Below are 20,433 nucleotides of genomic sequence, written 5' to 3' on the forward strand. Positions count from 1 at the left end.
AGCTTACAGCGTAGTTAATCGTGTTGCACCGATCAATGTCAATTTCTCAGTTTTGACAAAGGTACCCGGGGGCACCTCAGTTGGTTAAGCGTCCGACTCTGGATGTCAGCTCAGGTCATGATCTCACGGTTCGTGGGATCGAGCCCCATGTCTGCACAGAGTCTGCTTGGGATTCTCTCTCTCTGCCCCTCTCCCACTGTGCTCTCTCTCTCTCTCTCTCTCTCTCAAAAATAATAAATTAAAACAAAACAAAACAAAACAAAAAACAACACCCTCCTGCAGCCCTATGGCTTGAACCTGCCAGCCAGGCTTAGCAGATCAAGAACCAGGTTTTCTCATGGGGGGTTTATCCAGGACAGGCAATCCTGGGGCCAGCCGCACACACGATCCTTCCCGAGGGACATCACCTCCTTCTCTTCTGTTCCTTCTTCTGACATCCCAGCTACACAGTGGACAGGGCGAGCGACAGCCCTGACCCAAGGCCAGTCAAGCCCTAGGCTGAACCGTGGCCACGACCAGCCAGGCCCAGAATGCCATGCACTAAGTGTGATGAGCAGACCCGATTGGGAAGACGGACAGATTCGGGCAGTTGAGGCACAGGTGAGGGCACAGAGAAACACGTGGGGATAGGGGAGTGTCCAAACCCCAGGCTTATGATCGTGCCGACTCCTTCTCAGAACCTGGTTTCTACACGTCAGGGAGGGGAGAGCAGGTCCTCGGATGCTGTCCACACTGCAGTCCTTCCTCCCTGTCTCTGCACCCGCACCCCCCAAACCCATGTTTCCAAATGCCTCCTGGAGCACCTTTGATTCTGCATATCCCCAAACAGCCTCACACTCGACCCTCCTCCTGGGCTTCCTTTTCAGGTCCCAGGCCCCACCCTTCCACCTGCTGGCTCAGGAGAGAAACCTCAGCTGCCTTCAACCCCACAGAGGGTTGAGCAGCGGCCCCCAGGCTGTCCTCGTCCTGGTCCCTGGAGCCTGTGACTACGTTTCTTTTTTTTTTATTGTTTTATTTATTTTTGAGACAGAACATGAGCAGGGGAGGGGCAGAGAGAGAAGGAGACACAGAATCCGAAACAGGCTCCAGGCTCTGAGCTGTCAGCACAGAGCCTGACGCGGGGCTTGAACTCATGGACCATGAGATCATGACCTGAGCCGAAGTTGGACGCTCAACCGACTGAGCCACCCAGGTGCCCCTGTGACTATGTTTCTTTACGTGGCTGAAGACACCGGCTGGTGTGATTAAGGTAAAGCTCTTGAGACGGGGAGGGTGTCCTGCATTATTTGGGTGCGCCTTCAATGTAATCACAAGAGTCCTTGTAAGAAGGAGTCAAGAAGGTCAAAGGCAGGGGTTGGGCCAGGAGAAGCAGAGGTCAGAGTGAAGAGCTCTGAAGCTGAAGGGGGGCCACAAGCTGAGTAATGGAGGCAGTTTCTAGAAGCTGGGAAAGACAAGGCAGAATTCTGCTCTCAGAGCCTCCAGAGTTAACCTGCCCTGCTGATACCCGACCCGAGCCCTTTAAGACTCATTTCGGGAGGCGCCTGGGTGGCTCAGTTGCTTGAGTGGCCGACTCTTGGTTTCGGCTCAGGTCGTGACCTCACGGTTCGTGAGTTCGAGCCCCTCGTCCGGCTCTGCACTGACAGCACACAGCCGGCTTGGGATTCTCTCCCCCTCTCTCTCTGCCCTCCTGCATGCTCCCTCTTTCTCAAAATAAATAAACTTAAAAAAAAAAAAAAAAAGATTCATTCTGGATTTCTTACCCTTACAAGTCTAAGGGGAAAAAAGAGATGTGTCGTTTTAAGCCCCTAAGCTTGGGTGATCTGGTTCAGCGGCCACAGGAAACCCATGCAAACCCGTTGTGTCCCCCACGCCATCCACAAATGCAGGTGGTCACCACGATGGGCCACCTTCCCAGAGACGCTTCCTGCAGGCCCAGCCCACAGCCCATCTCACCGTGGCGAGAACTTTCCACCTGGCCTCCCCAAGCCCATTCCCTGCTCCACAAGCCCTGTCCACCATTCTGAAGAGTCTATCCGACCCTGTCATTCCTTTGCTTTAAACCTGCTGAGGACTCTGTGGGGCAAAGCCGTCCTCCTTCCCCCGGCACACAAGGTCCACTCTGCTGCTGCCACACTCCCCGTTTCCAAACGTCAGACCAGACGACGACCAGAGACGTCACGGGGAACCTGCTCACTAGAACAGAACACAAAATGGGAACCCGGGGCTCCCCTAATTCATGGAGCGCGTGGGGCCAACCGGTTTCTCCTGCCCTGTCTTGTGTGGCATCTATCCTCCTGCAGAGGGGGCCACCGCAGAGCCACCACTGCTTAGAGCCTGACCCCAACATCTCTGCGAGATATTCAGCCGTCTCTGGGCCACGTGGGGCCTTCACAGCCACAAGCGGAGAAGGTTCTGCCCCAGGGAGAAACGGGGTTTTCCGCCCAGCTCCAGGGCACCCCCCTCCCCCGTCCTGGCTCCCCTCCCTCTCGCCAAGTTCCTTATCTTCCTGACCCACAAAGGACTGCTGAAGGGCACCTGGGCCACAGCCCTGCGACTCCCCTCACTCCTGATGATCTCATTCTGTTGTAGGGCTTTCAATACTAGGGACAGGCTTGTGATTCCCCAGGTGATCCTTCAAGTTCAACTGCTCCCTTGGACCCCCCACTTGTGCATCCAAATGCTACTGGATGACACCCCAGACTCAACACGGCATAAGTCAAGTGCTGATACTCTACCCACCCCCCCCCCAACCCCCGCGACGACTCCTGCACCTGCCCCGTCTCGGCTACCTCTGAGCTACTGGTACCTTTGTGTTCCAAGAAGCCCAGCTGGAATCCGAGGTCAAACGGGACTCCAGCAAGTTCTGCTGGCTTTAGCTACCAACTAGACCTGGAGACGCTGACTCCCCACTGTCCTCACCGCTCCCGCCAGGGGCACCACCACTGGGCCGTGACTTCCACCTCCCTCTGTCTCTTCCTGCTTCTAGCCTGTCTGTCCTCACCGAGCAACCAGAGGGACTCTGTTCAGTCCTAAATTGGATTCTCTCTCTCCCCTGCTCAGAGGCCTGCACTGGCTCCCAGCGAATGAGCAAAAGCCAATGTTCCATCCAGCCTCACATAATCTGCCGCCTCTCCATTTCCACCTCACCTCCTACCTCCTTCCTCTGATGCCCCGGCAGGTGACCCCAGGGCCTTTGCAATTTTCCTCTCTGCCTGCACTGCTCTTCCCTAGCCCCCTGGCTCACCACCGCCTGCTTTATTACTCAAAGGCCCTCACTGGCCACCGCCTCGCTCGTGTTGCAACCCCCTAAAAATAAACTCCACCTCTCCCATCTGCTTCCCCGCTTCTCCTGAGCACGCATTGAACGTTCTTTACATTTTGTGCGTTATTCTCTGCATCCGCACCAGAAGGTCAGCTCCATGAAGCAGGGCTTTTTTTTTTTTTTCACTTGGTGTTGATCAAAAACCCAGCACCAGCCCACAGACACCCTGGAACAGTTCATGGACGAAGTAATACACCTGGGCTCCCAAAGGGGACTGTCCCAGTCCCCGTGCCTGGGGGGCTTCAGAAGGCTAGGGCTGTGTGTCCCCTACCCCCACCTCCCACCAGGTGGCCTCTTGTCGCCAGACCCCTCCCTAGGAGGCTGGAAAGATGGAGTCCAGCCAGTCAACCATACGTGCTGACCTATACTTGGTGCCTGGCCCCCACGCCTCCACTGTCGTGGCTCAAAGATGCATTTATCAGCCAGCGAGAAACTTCTGTTCACGTGGTGCCCAGCGACCCTTCGAGTAGATCTCATTCCAGCCCAGATTAAGGTGCTGGCTGTTCCTATGAGCTTGGGTGGTTTGAGCCAAGAGACTGGCTTCTGTGTGGTTTTCTGCAATGTTCCAGAAGAGTCTGAAGCCCCCCACGGCTTCCTTCCGTGGAGCCCCCAAGTCTAAGGATCTCTAAGAACCGTGGGGTCCCCCTCCCCAACTGGCAGGGCCCGGGGAGGACAAGGCTGGGACCCCTAGCCAAGCCAGGGGCGGGATGGCGCTGCAGGGACCCAGCTCCCCACGGGCCTCCCGACGTGACACCGTTCAGCCGCCCACCGAGCTGCCCCGCCTGGAAGAAAGGAGGCAGTGTGCCAAGGCTGGGCCCGGCAGCGGGGCATCTGCCCACAGGGGCCCCCACGCCCTGCCCTGCAGATGCCAGATCTTCCAGGGAAGGCAGAAGGGAGATCGTTACTGGAGCCTAATTAACAAAGAAAAGCAGAGATAATTAAGCGGAGAAACATGTGGCTGGCGCTGGAACTGTGATATCTTTAGAAACTTGAGAAAGGATGGTTTTATTTTGAGCTCTCGAGAGCGTGACAGCGTTGGAAGGGTGGGGAGGGGGTGGGAGGGCTGACGGCGGGGAGGGGGGCAGGGGCCAGAGGAAATGACCCTCCGGGCGGCTGAAGGGAGAGGGCCGGGGGGCCACGGAGCTGGGGGCCCTGCTCTGTGTGACCTGGAGGTCCAGAGACTGGAAGTTAACTTGTCCAAGATCACGCGGTTCAGAAGCGGTGGAACCTTCCTGAGGGCGCAGGAGGGGACTTGTCACTGCTCCTGCTGGTTAGTCCCCTTCCCCTCCATCCTGTGCTGTGATCCACCCCATGCTGGCTTCCAGGCCCCCCTCATCCAGGAAGCCCATTCCCCACAGCACCTGCTGAGTGACGGGAGACCCCACAGAGAGACCTAGTAGGGGCCCCGGTGGGGTGGGGACAACGACAAGAGATGCCATTCCCTGTCCCCCCTGCAAACAGGCCCTCAGCCCTCTGCTTGAGAGGCCCCACACCCACGGCCAAGCTTCTCAAACGGGGCCTCAGGCCGTGCTGGGGGTGCGAAGCGGGTGAAGTGCGATTACTTATTTTCCTCAGCGGAATAACTGAACGCAGTTCCTTAAATTAAAACTCATTTTCAGGGGCACCTGGGTGGCTCAGCCGGTTAAGCATCTGATTCTTGATTGTGGCTCAGCTCACGACCTGAGGGTTTATAGGTTCGAGCCCCACATAAGGCTCTGTGCTGCCACTGCGGAGCCTGCTTGGGATTCTCTGTCTCCCTCCCTCTCTGTCCCTCCCCTGCTCATGCTCTTTCTCTCTCTTTCCTTCTCAAAAAAAAAAATAATAATAATAATAATTTTCAGTGGGGAGTTTAGGACGCAGACTGTCGGGGACTTCCGAGATAAAGCTGGCCCCACCCCCCACCCCCGCAGGAACTTCGGCTCTGCCCCCGGGGGGGGGGGGGGGGCTCTGGCTCCGACCTCGGGGACGTCAGCGGAAGGGCTTGCCAAGGCCGGGTCTGCAGGGTCGAGTCCACGCTGCAAAGCCAGGCCTTCCAGGCCCTCCACGCTCCGCCTGGCCGGCCTCTCCGCCTCGCCACCTCCCGCACACGACGGGCCACCCGGCCCTCCCCTCCCGGCCCTGGCCGCGCGCCCCAGGACGCCCCTGGCACCTTCCCGTTCCACAAGTGGACGCGTGGCACCTTCCCGTTCCACAAGTAGGGAAACCGAGGCCCAGGCAGGCAAAGCTGACTTGCTGGAGTCACACAGGAAGTCGGCAGCCCTGCTCTGTCACTGGGACCCGGAGCCCCGGCTCTGGGGCGGCAGCGGGGAGGAGGGGGGCCTGCCTCTTGGCCCCCGGCTGGTCATCGCTCGAGCTGGCGGGGAGGGCTGCACCTCTGGGGTCGGGGGAGAACCAGGGGACAGATTGCCGACCTGGGTCCCCAGGGAACCAGTGCACTCGCCCAGGAAGGAGCCGGGGGCCGGGCGGCCGGGCCTTGTACCCGGCTCGGGGTTACCATGTGGTTTCCAAACACCAGAGGGGGCCCCTGGGGAAGCTCGGGAGCCGGGAGGCCCCGGGAAGTGTCGAGGTGCGAGAGGAGGACCCTCGGAGCCCTTCCAGGTTCGAAACGGCCAGGACTTCCCTTTCTCCAGGCTGGCAGGTGCAGGTCAAGCCGAGGTGGCTCCGGCTGGGAAAAGCCGGTCCTCCCTCCCCAGCAGCACACCCTGTGGGAAGTGGTCTCTCTGCTGAGTGGCTGCTCAACCTCCACTGAAATGCCTCCAGGGACAGGGAACTCACTACCCAACAAGGTTGGTTGTTTTTTCTTTTTTTTGCCACTGCTATTTGAGAAAAGTTCTAGAATGTGATTCTCTTCATCTTGCTCGTGTTGCCCAGAAGGACCTTGCTCTCAGCTCTTTTTACCAGCAAATTCTTCCACCTCCTTTCCCCGGGCTCCGCCTCCCTCTGTTCCTTCACAGGCTCTTTTCCTTCAAGGCCCTCTGGAGGTCAGTGTGCCCCGTGGGCCCTCTCCGCTGGCGACACACTGGCCTCAGGGGTGACGGCACCTGCCACCCTCACACAGAGTGCGCCCAGCCCCGTCGCCAGCCTGCTCTAAAGCACCGATCGGGTCCCACCAAGTGCCCATTTGCCCCTGGATGTCTCGTGGGCCCAAAGACCCAGCTTTGGGCAAAGGTACCATCATCATCACCCTTCTGGAACCTTCCGCCTGCCCTCCCTCCCACACTGCTGCCACCTCTAGATCCCAGCGCCACCTGTCTCCAGGTCCTGCTGCCTGACGCCTGGGGTCAGCTTCCGCAACCCTCCCTGGCTTGGATGCCCCAGTTTTGCCTTCTCCAATCCACCCCTGGTGGGTGGATTCACGGTTGCCATGGTAATTGTAAGACAATTCAACTCGAATCCTATCATTTCATTGACCAAGAAAAAAAAAAGCCTCCGATGCTACAAGATAAAGCTTGAGTCACCAGCAAAGTCTGGGTCCGGGCCTTTCGTGATTCCGGCCTCATTCTTTTGCTACCCTCCTCCCCTAGAGCCCAACACCCGCTGCTCAGGCTCCAGAAGAGCACAGACCTGGGTACGACTTTGGCTCCGTGCTAAGCCAGGCTGCCTCTCGCAGCCTCAGTGCGCTCAGCTGTGAAATGGGCATAGCAGCATGTACCTGGTAGGCTTGTGAGGGGTGACCTCTGGGGGTTGCTCACCCCCCGGTCCAGTCTCAGGTCCCCCATACTTCATCTGGCCCAGGTGGTCACTCTGTAAGACTCTCACTTGGCTTCTGGCCACCTGCCTCTCCTTATCTCTCCAACCCCTACACGCAGGAGGGACAGAGCTCACATTTCGACCCCTTCCACTTGCCCACACTCTCCCCACTGTGATCTGGTTTCATGACTACAATACATTAGGTGAAAAATGGCTCCCGCCCTGCACGTCTCCAGCAGTCCCCGCTCTGATTTGTGGATCTGCTTCTCCAACCCAGCCACTTAGATGACACTCAGACCCCGACCCCTCTCGCCCTCCAGCTGCTCAGGACAAAATCTGTTGTTCACACCCCACACTCACTCTATTGTCAATCTTGTTAGCCCTACTTTCAAAATATGTCCAGGGCCTCAGGGCCTTTGCACGGACTGCCTCCTCCCGCAGATGCTTCGACTGGGATTTCTACACGGCTCATACCCTCATTTCCTTTCAGGCCTTAACTCCTGCTGGCTTATTTAAAATTGTCCTTTTGACAGTCCTGTGTTGAATGTCTCCACAGCACTTGTCACTATCAAATATGTTGCTATTTGTCCTTATTTATCTGTCTCCCTCGTTAGAAAAAAAAAAAGCTCCACAAGGGTGGAGATTTTTTGTCTATTTTGTATTCCTAGATCTTGCTTGGCATAAATCCATATGAACACGCGCACGTGCGTGCCGTGTGTGTGTGTGTGTGTGTGTGTGTGTGTGTGTGTGTATGGTTTTTTTTTTTCATAAGTAATCTCTACACCCTATGCGGGACTCAGACTCACAACCCTGAGATCAAGAGTTGCATACTCTTCTGACTGAGCCAGCCAGGCGCCTCTTCCATGTATTTTTTTGTACAAATAAACCCAAAGGATTAATTGTGAGCCTGAGGGGGGAGAGGCAGGACCAATGTTATAGATGCTGGTAGCCAGAAGGGGGCAGCAAAGAGCCACCCAGTGTGGATAAAAGATTGGGGAGGCATGGGCACATGCTGTGTGACCTCGAACAAGTTTCTTAACCTCTCTGAACCTCAGTTTCCTCCAGTAAGATTAGTTATTGGGGGAGAGCACGGGGGCTGCAGTGGGAAGGCTTTGTAATCGGAAGATCAGAAGCACGATATGGATGTTAGGTGTCCACGGTGTGTGAGGAGTCGCCCAATGTCCCCAGTTAGGGGACAGGGCAGTTATATAACGATGATGCAGCCTGATGAGGGAATATCATAAGGCATTTTAAAAATATCGGAAAATGCTTATGTTTCCAGTGTGTGTATGTGTATGAATCTATAGAAAGAACAACAGTGAGATGTAAAATTAATAAGCTTGGGGGAAAATCTGGAAGAAATGTATCATCATAAAAATGAACAGCCATCTGGGCAGTTAGATTTCTGCACTTGCCAAATTTCCACCATGGGCACATATCTGCATTTCCCTTCAGGTTTTATGACCTGCTAGAATGTTCTGGGGTTGTTACTACACCAGCTCCCTGGGCTGAGGGCCTCTCCTTCCTCTGCTGCCACGGCTCCTTCCCAGCATTCCCTTGATCAGCTTCCTCTGCTGTCTTGGGTGTTCACGGCGGGGGGAGGGGGGTGCCCTCTGGGTTTGGGGAAAGTGCCTGGACTTGGTCTGCTGAGAACACACTCTGGGCTCACCCAGACCCCCTCTGTGGCAAACACCACCGCTGTGCTCAGTGGGGGCCCGATGACTTGTGGCCCCTGGTGCGCACCTGTTCCCGAGAGCGGAGTGCCTGGGACTTTGAGGGCAGAGAGTCCTAGGGCTCCCCAGCCACCTGCCTCTCAGCCCCACCCCACCTCCCTGCTTTAACTCTGTGCCCTGCACGCAGGTAGGCGAGGTGGGGAGCAGCCCAGCGAGGGGGCAAGGAGCTTCTGCAGCGTGGATCCCCCCTGGGCCTCACTCACTAGGGCTCCTGAGGCCTGGGTCACCTTGGCCCACTGAAGGCAGGGCTGGGGCTCACTCTAGGACAAGCAGAGGGCCTGGTCCTGCCGTCCCTCAGCAGCCCCGGCTCCCCTCCCAGGTCCCCTCCGGCCAGCATCCCTACCCTTAGGGGTCCGTGAAGCCCACAGCTCTCTTGACCAGAGGCCTGAAATCCCACCCGCTGTCCTCTGAGACTTCGTCCGACGCCATCTTCTTTAGCCAGGCTCCCGCCCAACACTCGGCATGAGCAGAAAGGGCTACCAGGCGCCAGTGGGGAAACGGAGACCCTGAGGCCAGATGTGATGTCCCCAGTGGGGGCAACACTTACAGGCCTCTGGGATCATCTCTTTTGACCCAGAACAAAACTGGCCCAGGAACGGCCGTACCCATCGCACCACTCTGGCCCGGTCCACAGATCCAGGAAGGATTGTGAAAAGGCCCAGGTTTAACGACCAATTTATCTTCAAAGCATAACGGTTTTCTTTAGAATTCACTTTCTCGGGTGGTTCTGTTAGGAAAGGCTTCTACGGGAGCCTTTGACAAACAACCTAGAAAATCTCAGAGCCATCTCCTCCCAGGAAGCCCCCCACCCTTCCCAAGCCTCATGCTCCTGCCCCCCCACCCCCCGCCCAGTGCTGCACAGTCACCTTCCCACGACCTGGTTCCACCCTCCCATCCTTGCATGGCCCGCTGACAAGGGCCATCCCCAGTCACTGGCCTGCTCATGCTCAAACCTCCACAGTGTGCAAGGGGCTACAGGGGCGGGCTTCACAGAAGGTTCCAGGCCCCGGGGAAGCCTCAACGGGTAGGAATAAAGGGCATCTCTCCAGCCATCTGCACGGACAGATGTCCGTGGGTATCTTGTAGGTACCAATGCAGACATGTGACATTCAAGACCGGGGGCGCCCTCCGCCTAACTCCTCGGCACTACGGATCCCTCCGGAACTTGGACACAGGCCCAGGGGAAAGGGGAATCCTCAGTGGACTCAGATTCTGCCACTACGCAATGGGGGGGCTTTCGGTAGAAATCTGGTTCAATTTTACGTGTCTTGCGCTTCTGAGTTTGCATTCGATATTTTTGGAAGAGGACAAAAGAAACAGGAAAATGTCTTGAAGGCCCCACTGTGCCCAGGATGGGGCCTGTGTCTCTGTCATGACGTGCCACACCCTCCTGGCCATGGGGGTGTCACCCCCCCGACCCGTGCTCCAGCCACGTCCCCCGACAGCCCCTCTGGGCCTTCACTGAGGCTGGGCCCTGCATCAATAGCACCACGCACTGTTTTTGGCTCATCTCCGAGGCCTGGCTCAAGGCCACCTCCTCCAGGAAGCCTTCCCAAGCCCCAGGAACAACCACCGCTACCCCCCCTGCCCAGTGGCTGAGCACTTCCCATCACAGCTGGTCCAGGGCCGAAGCGTTTACAAACATCTCACTCAGGTGTCAGGATGCAGCCTCCCCAGGACAGCGGGGCGAAAACAGTCCTCACCCACCCCATTTACCTAGTTCTGCCCACCTAAGGGGGCACGCATGCCTTTTTCCATCCTACAGATGAGGAAGCGGAGGCTTGGGGGTGTGAAATAATGAGCCCAGAGTCACCTGGCCAGTAGGGGGGCGGTGCAAGGATTTGAACCCGGGTCTGTCTGAGCACCAGCCTGTGCCTTCCCACGGCCCACATGCTGCCATCTACCCACAACCCAAGTCAGATGATCTGCCACCCCTCCACGTGCCCAGGGCACCTGCCTCTGGTTCAGCCCCCCTTCCCCCATATTGTGGCACTCGAAAACATGCCGCCGGAGACCTGAGCTCCTGCTCCAATTCCCTTTAGCGACTGTCCGATGGAGGGTTTGGGAACAGCCCTTTCTGGGACGGGAACGGTTCTCAAGTGACCTCCGGTGAACCCTCGGAGGCCCCAGGAGCCTGGACACCTTCCCAGCCCAGCGTGACGAGCGACATGAGTAAGCACGGAGCCGGCTCGCCAGCCCGTCTGTCCCGGCCCCTCCAGGCTGCCACCGGCCGGGGATGCCAATGCCTGGAAAGGCGCTGGCAGGTTCCCTCCTGAGGGCTGGCCCAGAGCTCCCTCCCCATCTCCCCTTCCAGGCAGCCTGCCACCCTCTTCCATACCACGTGGGCAGACAAAGCATTTCCAAGGGCTCTCTCTGCGCACAGAAGAGCCAAAGCAAAGGCCGGGTGGGTGGGTGGCCAAGCGGACTGGCACAGAGGCTGGGGTGGGGGGGCAGCCGCCCCCCTCCAGGGGCAATGGCTGAGATTCAAGAAGCTGCCCCAACAGCCAGTGGGCCAGCGAGCTCCCCGAGCCGGAGGGCAAACCCTCGTTAGTGGAAGGGCCCAGAAGCCCTGCGGTCTGCGTGAAGGCTGCTGGCTGACCCCCCCTCTCCCGGCCCCAGACGTTCCACTGCTTGGTGGCTGTTCTGAATCCCAGGCCACCCATGATCACGGGGCCTCCCTGCAGGCCGCCAGGCTCTGGAGCTCCTTCACTGCAGGTGGGGAAGCTGGGCAAACCGCCGATGTCCCCCCACCCCGGCTCAGTTTCTTCCTCCACACAAAGCAGGCAGGAAAAGGTCACAGTGCAAAGCGCCCGTCTCGCAGCCCGGGACACGTTAGTTGTCACGAATCACTTTTCCTTTCCTGCTTTCCAAACTCATTAAAGAACGCGCCCTGCGGCCCAAGCAGTCAAGCAGTCACATGTTCGGGCCCCCACGAGGATGCCTCCTTCTGGAAGGAGGGGCTGGGAGCACACAGACCACCTCGCTGCAGTTCTGCTCTCCCTAAGCAGAGGGAGCCTGGCCATTCTTCCCGCTGCTGTTCCGTCCTTCTTTCTCTGCTGCCCAGCAATGACAGTGACTCAGGCAGAAACCCAGGTGGGCCAGGCAGGGACTGGGAGCTGAGTCAGGGGCACTCAGCACTGAAGTCTAGCAGCCCCGGAGCCTGGAGCCAGCCGGGCCTGATGCCGCAGACTGGGCCCCTGCCGCAGGGCGGGCGAGCGGACCACAGGCTGTCTACCACGGTCCTGGAGCAAAGCAGGTCCACAGAGGGCCGAGCAGTCTGTCACGGCGCAGGGACAGGCCAGGGGCCACAGGTGGCTCCCACGGCCGGTGAGAAGGGAGCTGTGCAAGCCCCTGCTCTTGCTCCCCATTTTCGGGTCCCCACGGGACAACAGCAGTCGCCCCATCACTACACCCCTCGGTAAGTCCTGTCCCCTCGCAGTTTGATGGCCTCTCCTTCCCCAGAAGCTCACCGAGCCAGGCCTGGGCCCAGGGACTGAAAGCTCCAGGCAGCAGGGGTCAGTGTGCACCAAGGTGGGCAAGGGGACCAGTCTCCGTGACCGTGAGACTGGATTCCTGTCCTGCGGGTTGTGTTGGTTCCAGGCACTGGCACTCCTCCATTCCCAGCACATCAGTGCAGCCCCCCTAAGGGCGACATTCCCTAAGGGCGAGGGGCAGCTGCAGCGTCTTCCGGGCGGGTGCCAGGGCGGGGGCGAGGTCAGGGACAAGTCTCTCCGCACACAGGTTCTGGGGTCAACAATTCAGCACATGCAGCCTCAGCCCCGCAGACCCTGGGCGGCCCAGAGCGCTCACGAGATGGTCACGTCACCCCTGCTCATTCCGGGTTTGGGTTTTTTGCCTTTTTTTTTTTTTTTTGTAATCTCTATGGGGCTCATGGGGCTCGAACTCATGACCCCAAGATCAAGAGTCGCGTGTTCCACCCACTGAGCCAGCCACGCGCCCCTCTCGTTCAGGGTTTGGGAGGACCAGGGCACAGCCCATGGAGGAGGTGGAGGGGGCGGGGGCCTGGAAAGGCCATCAGGAGAAGCATCCTACCATCAAGGCCAAGTAAGCACTTACCCGCATCTTACCACCAAGCTCGCCCGCTCACGGGTCCTTATGCGCAAGCCCCTCCCTCTGTGGTTAGAAACCACCTGCCAGCAACCTCACCCGCACACTCAGGTCAACCCGGCCCCTAATCAGGAGTGGAGGGCACCGACCTGCCCTCCTGATCCCTGGCCGGGCCTTCCTCTGGCTCAGGTTCCAGTGTGACCTTCCTCCTCGTGCCCGGGGCCGGTGCCCAGAGGACATGGGAGGACGGAAGGGCAGGGCCTGGTGTCCCACGGGCATCTGGGCTCTGGCCTCTGGCCCCCAGCGCAGCAGCCGGCCCCCCACGCCAAGCAGCCTCCCCTGCCCCCCAGGCCAGTGCCTCTTACCAGGCTTTGGGATGAGTCCTTGAAAAGGCCTGGAAGAGAAACAGAGACGGGGGCATCAGAGCGAGGACCTGGGAGCAGTTCGGAAATGTTTGGGGCCCACCCGACACCTACTGCATTGGAACGGCATTTTAACAAGATGCCCGGGGAGGCGTCACTGGGGCAGGATGCTGACCAGGGGGCGGCCTGGTGACCAGGGCCTCCTGCTAGTCCTGCCCTGGTGGTTCTGTCTCAGGTTCTGACCCCTGGGCAAGTCTCTCGTCTCAGGGATCTCCCCTCTGACGTGGGCTGACTGCCCTTCCTGGGGGCTGGGAGGGCAGTGAGTGGGTGCTGCGGGCAGGTAGGAGGTGTTGTGAGGGTTATCCCTGCTGCATGGTGATTGAGTGGGGTTCCATGCACCCTGGCCGGCCCTCTGCCACCTTTCTGTCCCCCACTGGGACCCAGGATGGCACCGGAAAGCTGCCTTGTCCAGCAAGGAGGGCAGAACGAGGCAGGACCAGATCAAAGGAAAGGCCAAGGGCCCCCACCCGTGCTAGTCTTGCCTCCTCACCCTTCCCCTGAGCACCTGGTGACCGTGAACTTGATCTTGTCAGCCACTGCAAGGATCCTCTCCAGGTTCTGGGAGCCAAAGGTGCAGGGCTTTCGGAAGGGGATTCCCGGGGGGAGCCCCTCGATGATCACCGAGCCGGGGTTACTCTTGATCCGCTTGTAGGGGACCTGGACCGGGTACTTGATGCCCAGGGCTTCTCCTGTGGAGGAGGGACAGATGTGTCATCAGAAGCTAGAGCAGCGCTGGAGTGTGGCACGGGGGCACGCGGCAGGGGCCCGGGAGTCAGCAGTGGGTCGTGCAGGGGTGCGGTGTGTGTCCTTGAGGGGCTGAGGAGCGGGCAGGGCTCATATGGCTCCAGCCGCTGGGGAGAGGGCAGCGGGTCAGGCTCCTCGGCCTCACCGCCTGAGAAGCTGCAAGCCCCTGTCCGGGATGGTACCTGTGGGCGCAGCGGGCCCCTCCCTAGGAGGCCTGGCCCTCGGCCAGCGCCCCCCTCCCCTCTGGGGCCTGCCTCGTGCCGGCTCAGGACCAGCCTGGCCTGAGGGCAGACTGCATTTGGGGGCAAGGGTGGAGCCAGCCCGAGGCCAGCAGGGTTCGGCTCAGACCTGAGACCCGCCGGCTGCGTCTGGGCTTTGACCTTGCTCCCTGCACCAGCCCTCTGCGTGTGCACCCGTGTGAACGTGCTGGGTCTCACGGTGGCCTAGGGGCAGTGCTGGGGCAGCACGGCCACTGCTGAGCCACCCTCCAACGGGGCTTGCCGCCTGCTGTCAGTGGCCGTCCCCGAGGCACAGCACGGCCGGTCCCGTGGCTCCTGTCCACAGGGGCGAGGGCACAGGTGCAGGCCTGGGTGCCGTGAGGCTGACTGGATGGTGTCCACCGTGGAGCCCCTCCTGGGCAGAGGGAAGGCGCACACTGCGGTCCTTCTGGGGACCCAACAAGGGGCTTGTTGTGGTGCAGGATGTCCCTTTCTGAAGACAAAAATCTCTGAACGACTCAGCACGAGAAGGAACAGCTGAACCTTCTCTATGCAGTAAACTAAATTTTATCTCAGGGACACTGGGAATTGTGTAACTGGCCACATTTCCCCTTTTTCTCTGGCTCCCGGGAAACTCACAGCCCGATCTGTCGTCTGTATCTACCAAGTACAGAATTTCTGTGCCTTCGTATTTCCCCTGGCTTCTTGCCAGTGTTCCGGCCTGTTTTTGCTTGTCTATTTATTTATGTGCGTATGTATGTATGTGTTCTTTTATTTAAAAAAATTTTTTTTTAATTTTAACATTTATTTATTTTTGAGAGACAGAGCATGAACAGGGGAGGGGCAGAGAGAGAGAGAGAGAGAGAGACAGACAGACAGACAGACAGAATCCAAAGCCAGTTCCAGGCTCTGAGCTGTCAGCACAGAGCCCGACATGGGGCTTGAACCCACAAACCGTGAGATCAGGACCTGAGCCGAAGATGGCCACTTCACCGACTGAGCCACCCAGGCGCCCCTGTTCTTGTTTTTTTAATTGAGATCTAATTCCCACACCACAAAAATGACTGGTGTCACTTATGCAATCCAGTGGTTTTTCGAGGAGGTTGTGAAATTATCAACACACTCTAATTCCAGGATGCATTCATCACTCCAGGAAGAAACCCTGTACCCAGCAGCAGTCACTTCCCATCCTACTTCCCTGTGCCCTGGCAACGGCGAATCTACTCTATTTTGATAGATCTCCTGTCTTTTTGATTCTTTATCCTGACTTTGTTGCTGACTAGTTTATATGGTAGGTATTGCTAAGCGATCTTTTTTTTTTTTTAAGTTTATTTATTTTGAGAGAGAGAGGGAGAATACATGTGTGTGTGCACGCGAGGAGAGGGGCAGAGAGAGAGAGAGAGAGAGGGAGAGAGAAAGAGAGAGAGAGAGAGAGAGAGAGGGAGAGAGAGAGGGAGAGAGAGGGAGAATCCCAGGCAGGCTCCACACCGTCAGTGCAGAGCCCGACTCGGGGCTTGAACTCACGATCCGTGAGACCATGACCTGAGCCGAAACCAAGAGTCAGATGCTCAACCTACTGAGCCACCCAGGTGCCCTGCTAAGAGATCGTTTTGGCAATGAAAAATAATTGGGACAGAAAGGAAAATGTATACCCATGATCCATAAACAGGAACACTGCTGTCTCCACTTCTCACCTCCAAAACGGCTCTTGCTCCAATGACCCGTGGCCTGCAGGGTGCCTGAATTTCTCTTGGCCAAGTTTGGCACAGGTGACCGTGCTCCCCTCCCTGAAGCCTCCTCCTTGATGTCTGTGACCCCATACTTTCCTGGTTTCTCACCTTTCTGGTCACTCTGCCACTGCGTGGACCTGACCTCTACATACCAGGGCCCCTCGGCGTCTGGTCTGGCTACTCTTTCTTGTTCCTCTACCCAATGGCCTAATTTTTACATCCAATCCAGACCCTTCTCCTGAACAGCGGACTGGATCTCCACTTGCCTACGGCTCATCTCTGCTCAGCCCTCAAACTCAACACATCCAAGATGGAACCCATCACCTCCCCTTCAAGCTGTCCCCTCTTGGTGAGGGTGCTGCCCCTTCTCTCTAGCGGACAGCGTGGGTGTCCACCTGTCTCCACCCCCACCTCCCTTTTGTCACAGTGACAGGCCCAGTAACCCAGTGAGCACGTGGCATTTCCCTGCCACAGGGATTGGGTGAAGGATGGACATGGGACTCAACGGGGGCCAATGAGAAGCAAGGGGAGGGCTCAGGGAATTCTAGGAAAGAAACCCCTCGCTCTCTGGAGAAAGGCCGTGGAAAAGCCAGTTCCCACCTCCTTCCGCAAGGCATAGGTGGGATGTCTCAACCTGCTGTGGTCATTTTGCCAGCAAGTGGGAAGCCAGCCTGGGACGATGCCAACATGGTGGAAAGACACCAAGGACATCTCTGAACTGCTGGATCCAGTTGGTCCTGAAGGCCGCCCCACTGCTGGATTTCCCATGCTACGAGCTATGGCTGATTATACTGTCCAAAGACGGCCGCCCCAATATTTCTCCCATCCCACGTGCTCCTCTTAACGTCACATCGACACTCCCACAGAGAACTGGGGCCTGTGTCCCCTCCCCTTGAACCTGGGCTTGGTGGGGACTTTGTAATGACCTCGACCAATGGAGTATGGCAGAGGTGACGACGCACAACCTCTGAGGCTGGGCCACAAAAGGCAACAGCTTCCACCCGGCCGGCAAACCCAGCTGTCCTGGAGTCGCTATGCTGGGGAGCCCACGCGGTGGGACGGCATGGAAATGTGGAGAGATGAGAAAGAGCCAGTGGCCGCTATTTCAGGCTGCTCGGTTCGGGGCGATCTGCTCTGTGGTCATAGTAACTGGATCAGGAGCCGATCTACACCCCTGATGGCTGAAGCCAGTGTGACTTTGGTTTTGTTACTCGAGACCATATAGCATCTAACTGCACTGGCCTGTTTTCTCCAAGCCAGGACTCAAACCGGACGCCTGCCTTTCCCTCCCTGCTCGCCCACTGATCCCACTTCTGAAGCTCACCTTGATTCCATCCGCTTTCCTCCGGCATCCCGGCCAGGGCCACCCAGGCCGCCATCACTCCCGCTCCACCCTCTGAGCTGGCCTCCCCACCCTGCCCTCTTGCCCCCATTCACCTTTCTCATGGGGAGCCAGGAACATGCTTTAAAACCACAAGGTGGCAGGGCGCCTGGGTGGCCCAGTCGGTTGAGAGCCCGACTTCGACTCAGGTCATGATCTCACGGTACGTGAGTTTGAGCCCCGCGTTGGGCTCTGGGCTGACAGCTCAGGGCCTGGAGCCTGCTTCGGATTCTGGGTCTCCCTCTCTCTCTGCCCTTGCCCTGCTCGTGCTCTGTTTCTCTCAAAAATAAACATTAAAAAAAAAAAACCACAAAAACTACAAAGTGGCTTCTGTCACTTCAGTCCTCACCATAAAATACAAAACCGAGAACACGGTTGCCTCTAAAGGCCCTAGGTGATGGGGTGTCTGTGTTCCGGCCACCTCTACAGGGTCCCTCTCCTGTAGCTCTGCTCCCCCAATTCAGCTTTCTGCCCCTTCCTAGGATAAGCCTCAGGGCCTTTGCACGTGCTATGACCTCAGCTGGACTGCCCTTCCTGCATACTCTGGTAGTAACTGCTTACCCACCCCTTCAGTTCTTTTTTTAAAGAGGCCTCTTTCTTTAAAGAGGCCTCCCTGGCTCCCAATTGAAGGTAGGTACCCAAGTTATTCTCTCTTGAGCAGCTTGCTCTTTTCCTGCAAAATTGTGGAACAGAGTCTCATTGTTATTAGATTCTGTGTGTAGTTTTTCTTTTTTTTTTTTTTTTTATGTTTGTTTATTTTTGAGACAGGAGGAGGGGCAGAGAGAGAGGGAGACACAGAATCGGAAGCAGGCTCCAGGCTCTGAGCTGTCAGCACAGAGTCCCAATGCGGGGCTCACACCCAGGGACTGTGAGATCGTGACCTGAGCTGAAGAAGGATGCCTAACCGACTGAGCCACCCAGGCACCCCTATAGTTTTTTTTTTTTTTTTTTTTATGTGTATTTATTTTGAGAGAAAGAGAGAGACAGAGAGAGAGAGAGAATCCCAAGCAGGTTCCACGCTGTTAGCACAGAGCCTGACATGAAGCTCAAACTCAAGAATCATGGAGACCGTGACCTGAGCTGAAATCAAGAGTCGGATGCTTAACCGACTGAGCCGCCCAGACACCCCTGTGTGTAGTTCTCGAATTACAAGCCCAGTCTTGTCCCTGCTGGTGTACAGCACCCAAGGGGGTAGGGCCTCTGTTTCTTCGCTACCGTATCCCCAGCGTCTGGCACATAGTAAGTGCTCAAGAAATGCCTGTGAGCGAGCGAATGGTTTCCCCAGAAATGACCACGGCTACCAGCAGGAAGCGTCTGCCTCTCTTCCCGCGGCAGCCAGGCTGCCCTCCCACCCGGGCACCCCGGGGCTCACCGTATTTCTTATTGAACAGGTCCTGGACTTGCTCCCGCAGCGTGTTGGCGATGTCGATGCGCGAGAGTCGAGCGTCGTAGTTTTCTGCACAGTGAAAAACAATTACGGATTTGAGGCTGTCCAATTAAAAGGCACTTGGGGACTTTTAAGGAATAGGATTGCCTAATTATGGGGAACTCCTCCTCAGAGCGGGCCCCTCAGAGTCCTTCAGAACTAACATCTAGACGGAGATGTAGGTTTTTCCGGAAGGACGCACACTGTTGTGACAACAGCAACGAGTGGGAAATTTAGTTAATTGTTGACATTTGAAAACCACTAAACCAGTAAATAAGCCTGAGAGGTGAGAGACGGCACGAGGAAGAGCAGGCTAGGAGCAGGGGTTCGGTGGGGAGGGCCACCCCGGGTCCCTCTCTCACCCGGGGTGGGGGTGGGGTATCTGCTAGGGAGCCCATGTGCCAGCCCATGCCATGGGGGCCCCAGACAGGCCCCTGACCTCGAGAGACTGCAGCCTGGCACAGCCCGGGGAGAGAGAGAGAGGGAGGGAGGGAGTGGACCTCTGGGCGGTCAAGTGGTGGTGGGGGGGGTACGGTGAGGACCCCAGTCCTCTGTGAGGCTGGGTACAAGGAGTCACGGGTGGGGTGGGAGTCGTGAGCACCCCTCACTGCGGCAAGTTCTGGCTGCCCGGGAGGGAGCGAGAGAGCCAGGGCAGTGAACAGCCGTCCCCCTGGGATTGGGGTCCTATCTCTGGGCCCCCCACTCCCTGGGCTGGTCTCGCTGACCTCACTCTCTCCTCAGAGCCGCAGGGACCACCCAGGGGCCACCCTCGGGGACTCATGGCCACACCCCGGAGCTGTCCCAACTCGGCACGTGGACTTCCTGCTTCTGGCTCTCCCCTGCATTTGCTCAAGCTTCTCCCGCCTTCCATCCATCTTCCGCCCCACTCACTGTCCCTCACCCCTTCGTGGCCCAGCCACGGTTCTCCTTGTCCATAGAACCCCCTTGCACTTGGGGACCTCGCCCTTTTTTGGCTTCAGGCATCGAGCACAGCTGACCGCCTCCCCAGAGGGGACAGTGGGTGCGCTCCTGCACCCTGCCATCCCCCTGCACTTTTAGGGAGACTCTTCTTCCCGCCCCACCTGCCAGCCAGCCTCACTCAGACCCCCAGGCCGTGACGATGGGGGCCAGCCCCTCCCACCCGCAGCCTGGCCCTCCAAACCCAAGCCAGGTCAAGGTCATGGCACTGGGACGGCGGACCCCATCCTGAGCTGCAACCTTACCTTGAAAACCCTGTCTCTTCAGGCTCTCGTCCACAAGAGGGTCCCCGGAATCCCTCTCTGGGGGCGGGGAAGGGGGAGGAGAGAAGCCAGGGTGAACAGCCAGCTCCTGGGACCCGGGGACAGGGGCAGTATCTCTAGGGGGGATCCCGGTGGAGAGGGCAGTGGGGGACGCCAGGGGAGGCGGGACCAGGAAAGAGGAAGAGGGAGAAGGGATGGTGGCAGAGACCTGGGACCCCTCCCACGCCCGGCGGGCGCCTCAGCCCGCGTCCCTGAACGGGGTACCTTGGCTGTCCGCGATGGGCTCTTTGACTCCCTCGGTGAGCAGCTCGGGTCTGGAAAACACCACAGCAGGGCAATCGCTGAGGCCCCTCCGGGCCTTCCTGGTATAGCTTCAGTCTGCACCCCTGGGCCTCAGCTTACCCAGCTGTGCAACAGGCCCTCCCAGCCCTGGACAGCCCAGGTGTGGGGTCCCCGTC

The 20,433-nt window shown here is 58.1% G+C and overlaps 1 protein-coding gene across 3 annotated transcripts in view; it reads right to left on the reverse strand.

The window, feature by feature from the left end:
- The window catches only part of GTF2IRD1 (GTF2I repeat domain containing 1), a 115,367-nt gene that overhangs the window by 16,024 nt on the left and 78,910 nt on the right, over positions 1–20,433 (reverse strand). For 2 of the 3 annotated variants that reach the window (XM_053893993.1, XM_053893995.1), the window contains 5 exons: positions 20,240–20,289; positions 19,958–20,014; positions 18,681–18,764; positions 13,741–13,924; positions 13,179–13,207 (listed from right to left, as the gene is read on the reverse strand). In XM_053893993.1, the coding sequence (XP_053749968.1) occupies positions 13,179–13,207; positions 13,741–13,924; positions 18,681–18,764; positions 19,958–20,014; positions 20,240–20,289 (404 nt within the window). The remainder of the gene's footprint in view (positions 1–13,178; positions 13,208–13,740; positions 13,925–18,680; positions 18,765–19,957; positions 20,015–20,239; positions 20,290–20,433) is intronic. The other variant, XM_053893994.1, reaches the window with a different exon arrangement.

Source organism: Panthera pardus, unplaced genomic scaffold (genome assembly GCF_024362965.1).
Source record: "Panthera pardus isolate Hobbes unplaced genomic scaffold, ASM2436296v1 HiC_scaffold_4, whole genome shotgun sequence".
Taxonomy (NCBI): Eukaryota; Metazoa; Chordata; class Mammalia; order Carnivora; family Felidae; genus Panthera; species Panthera pardus.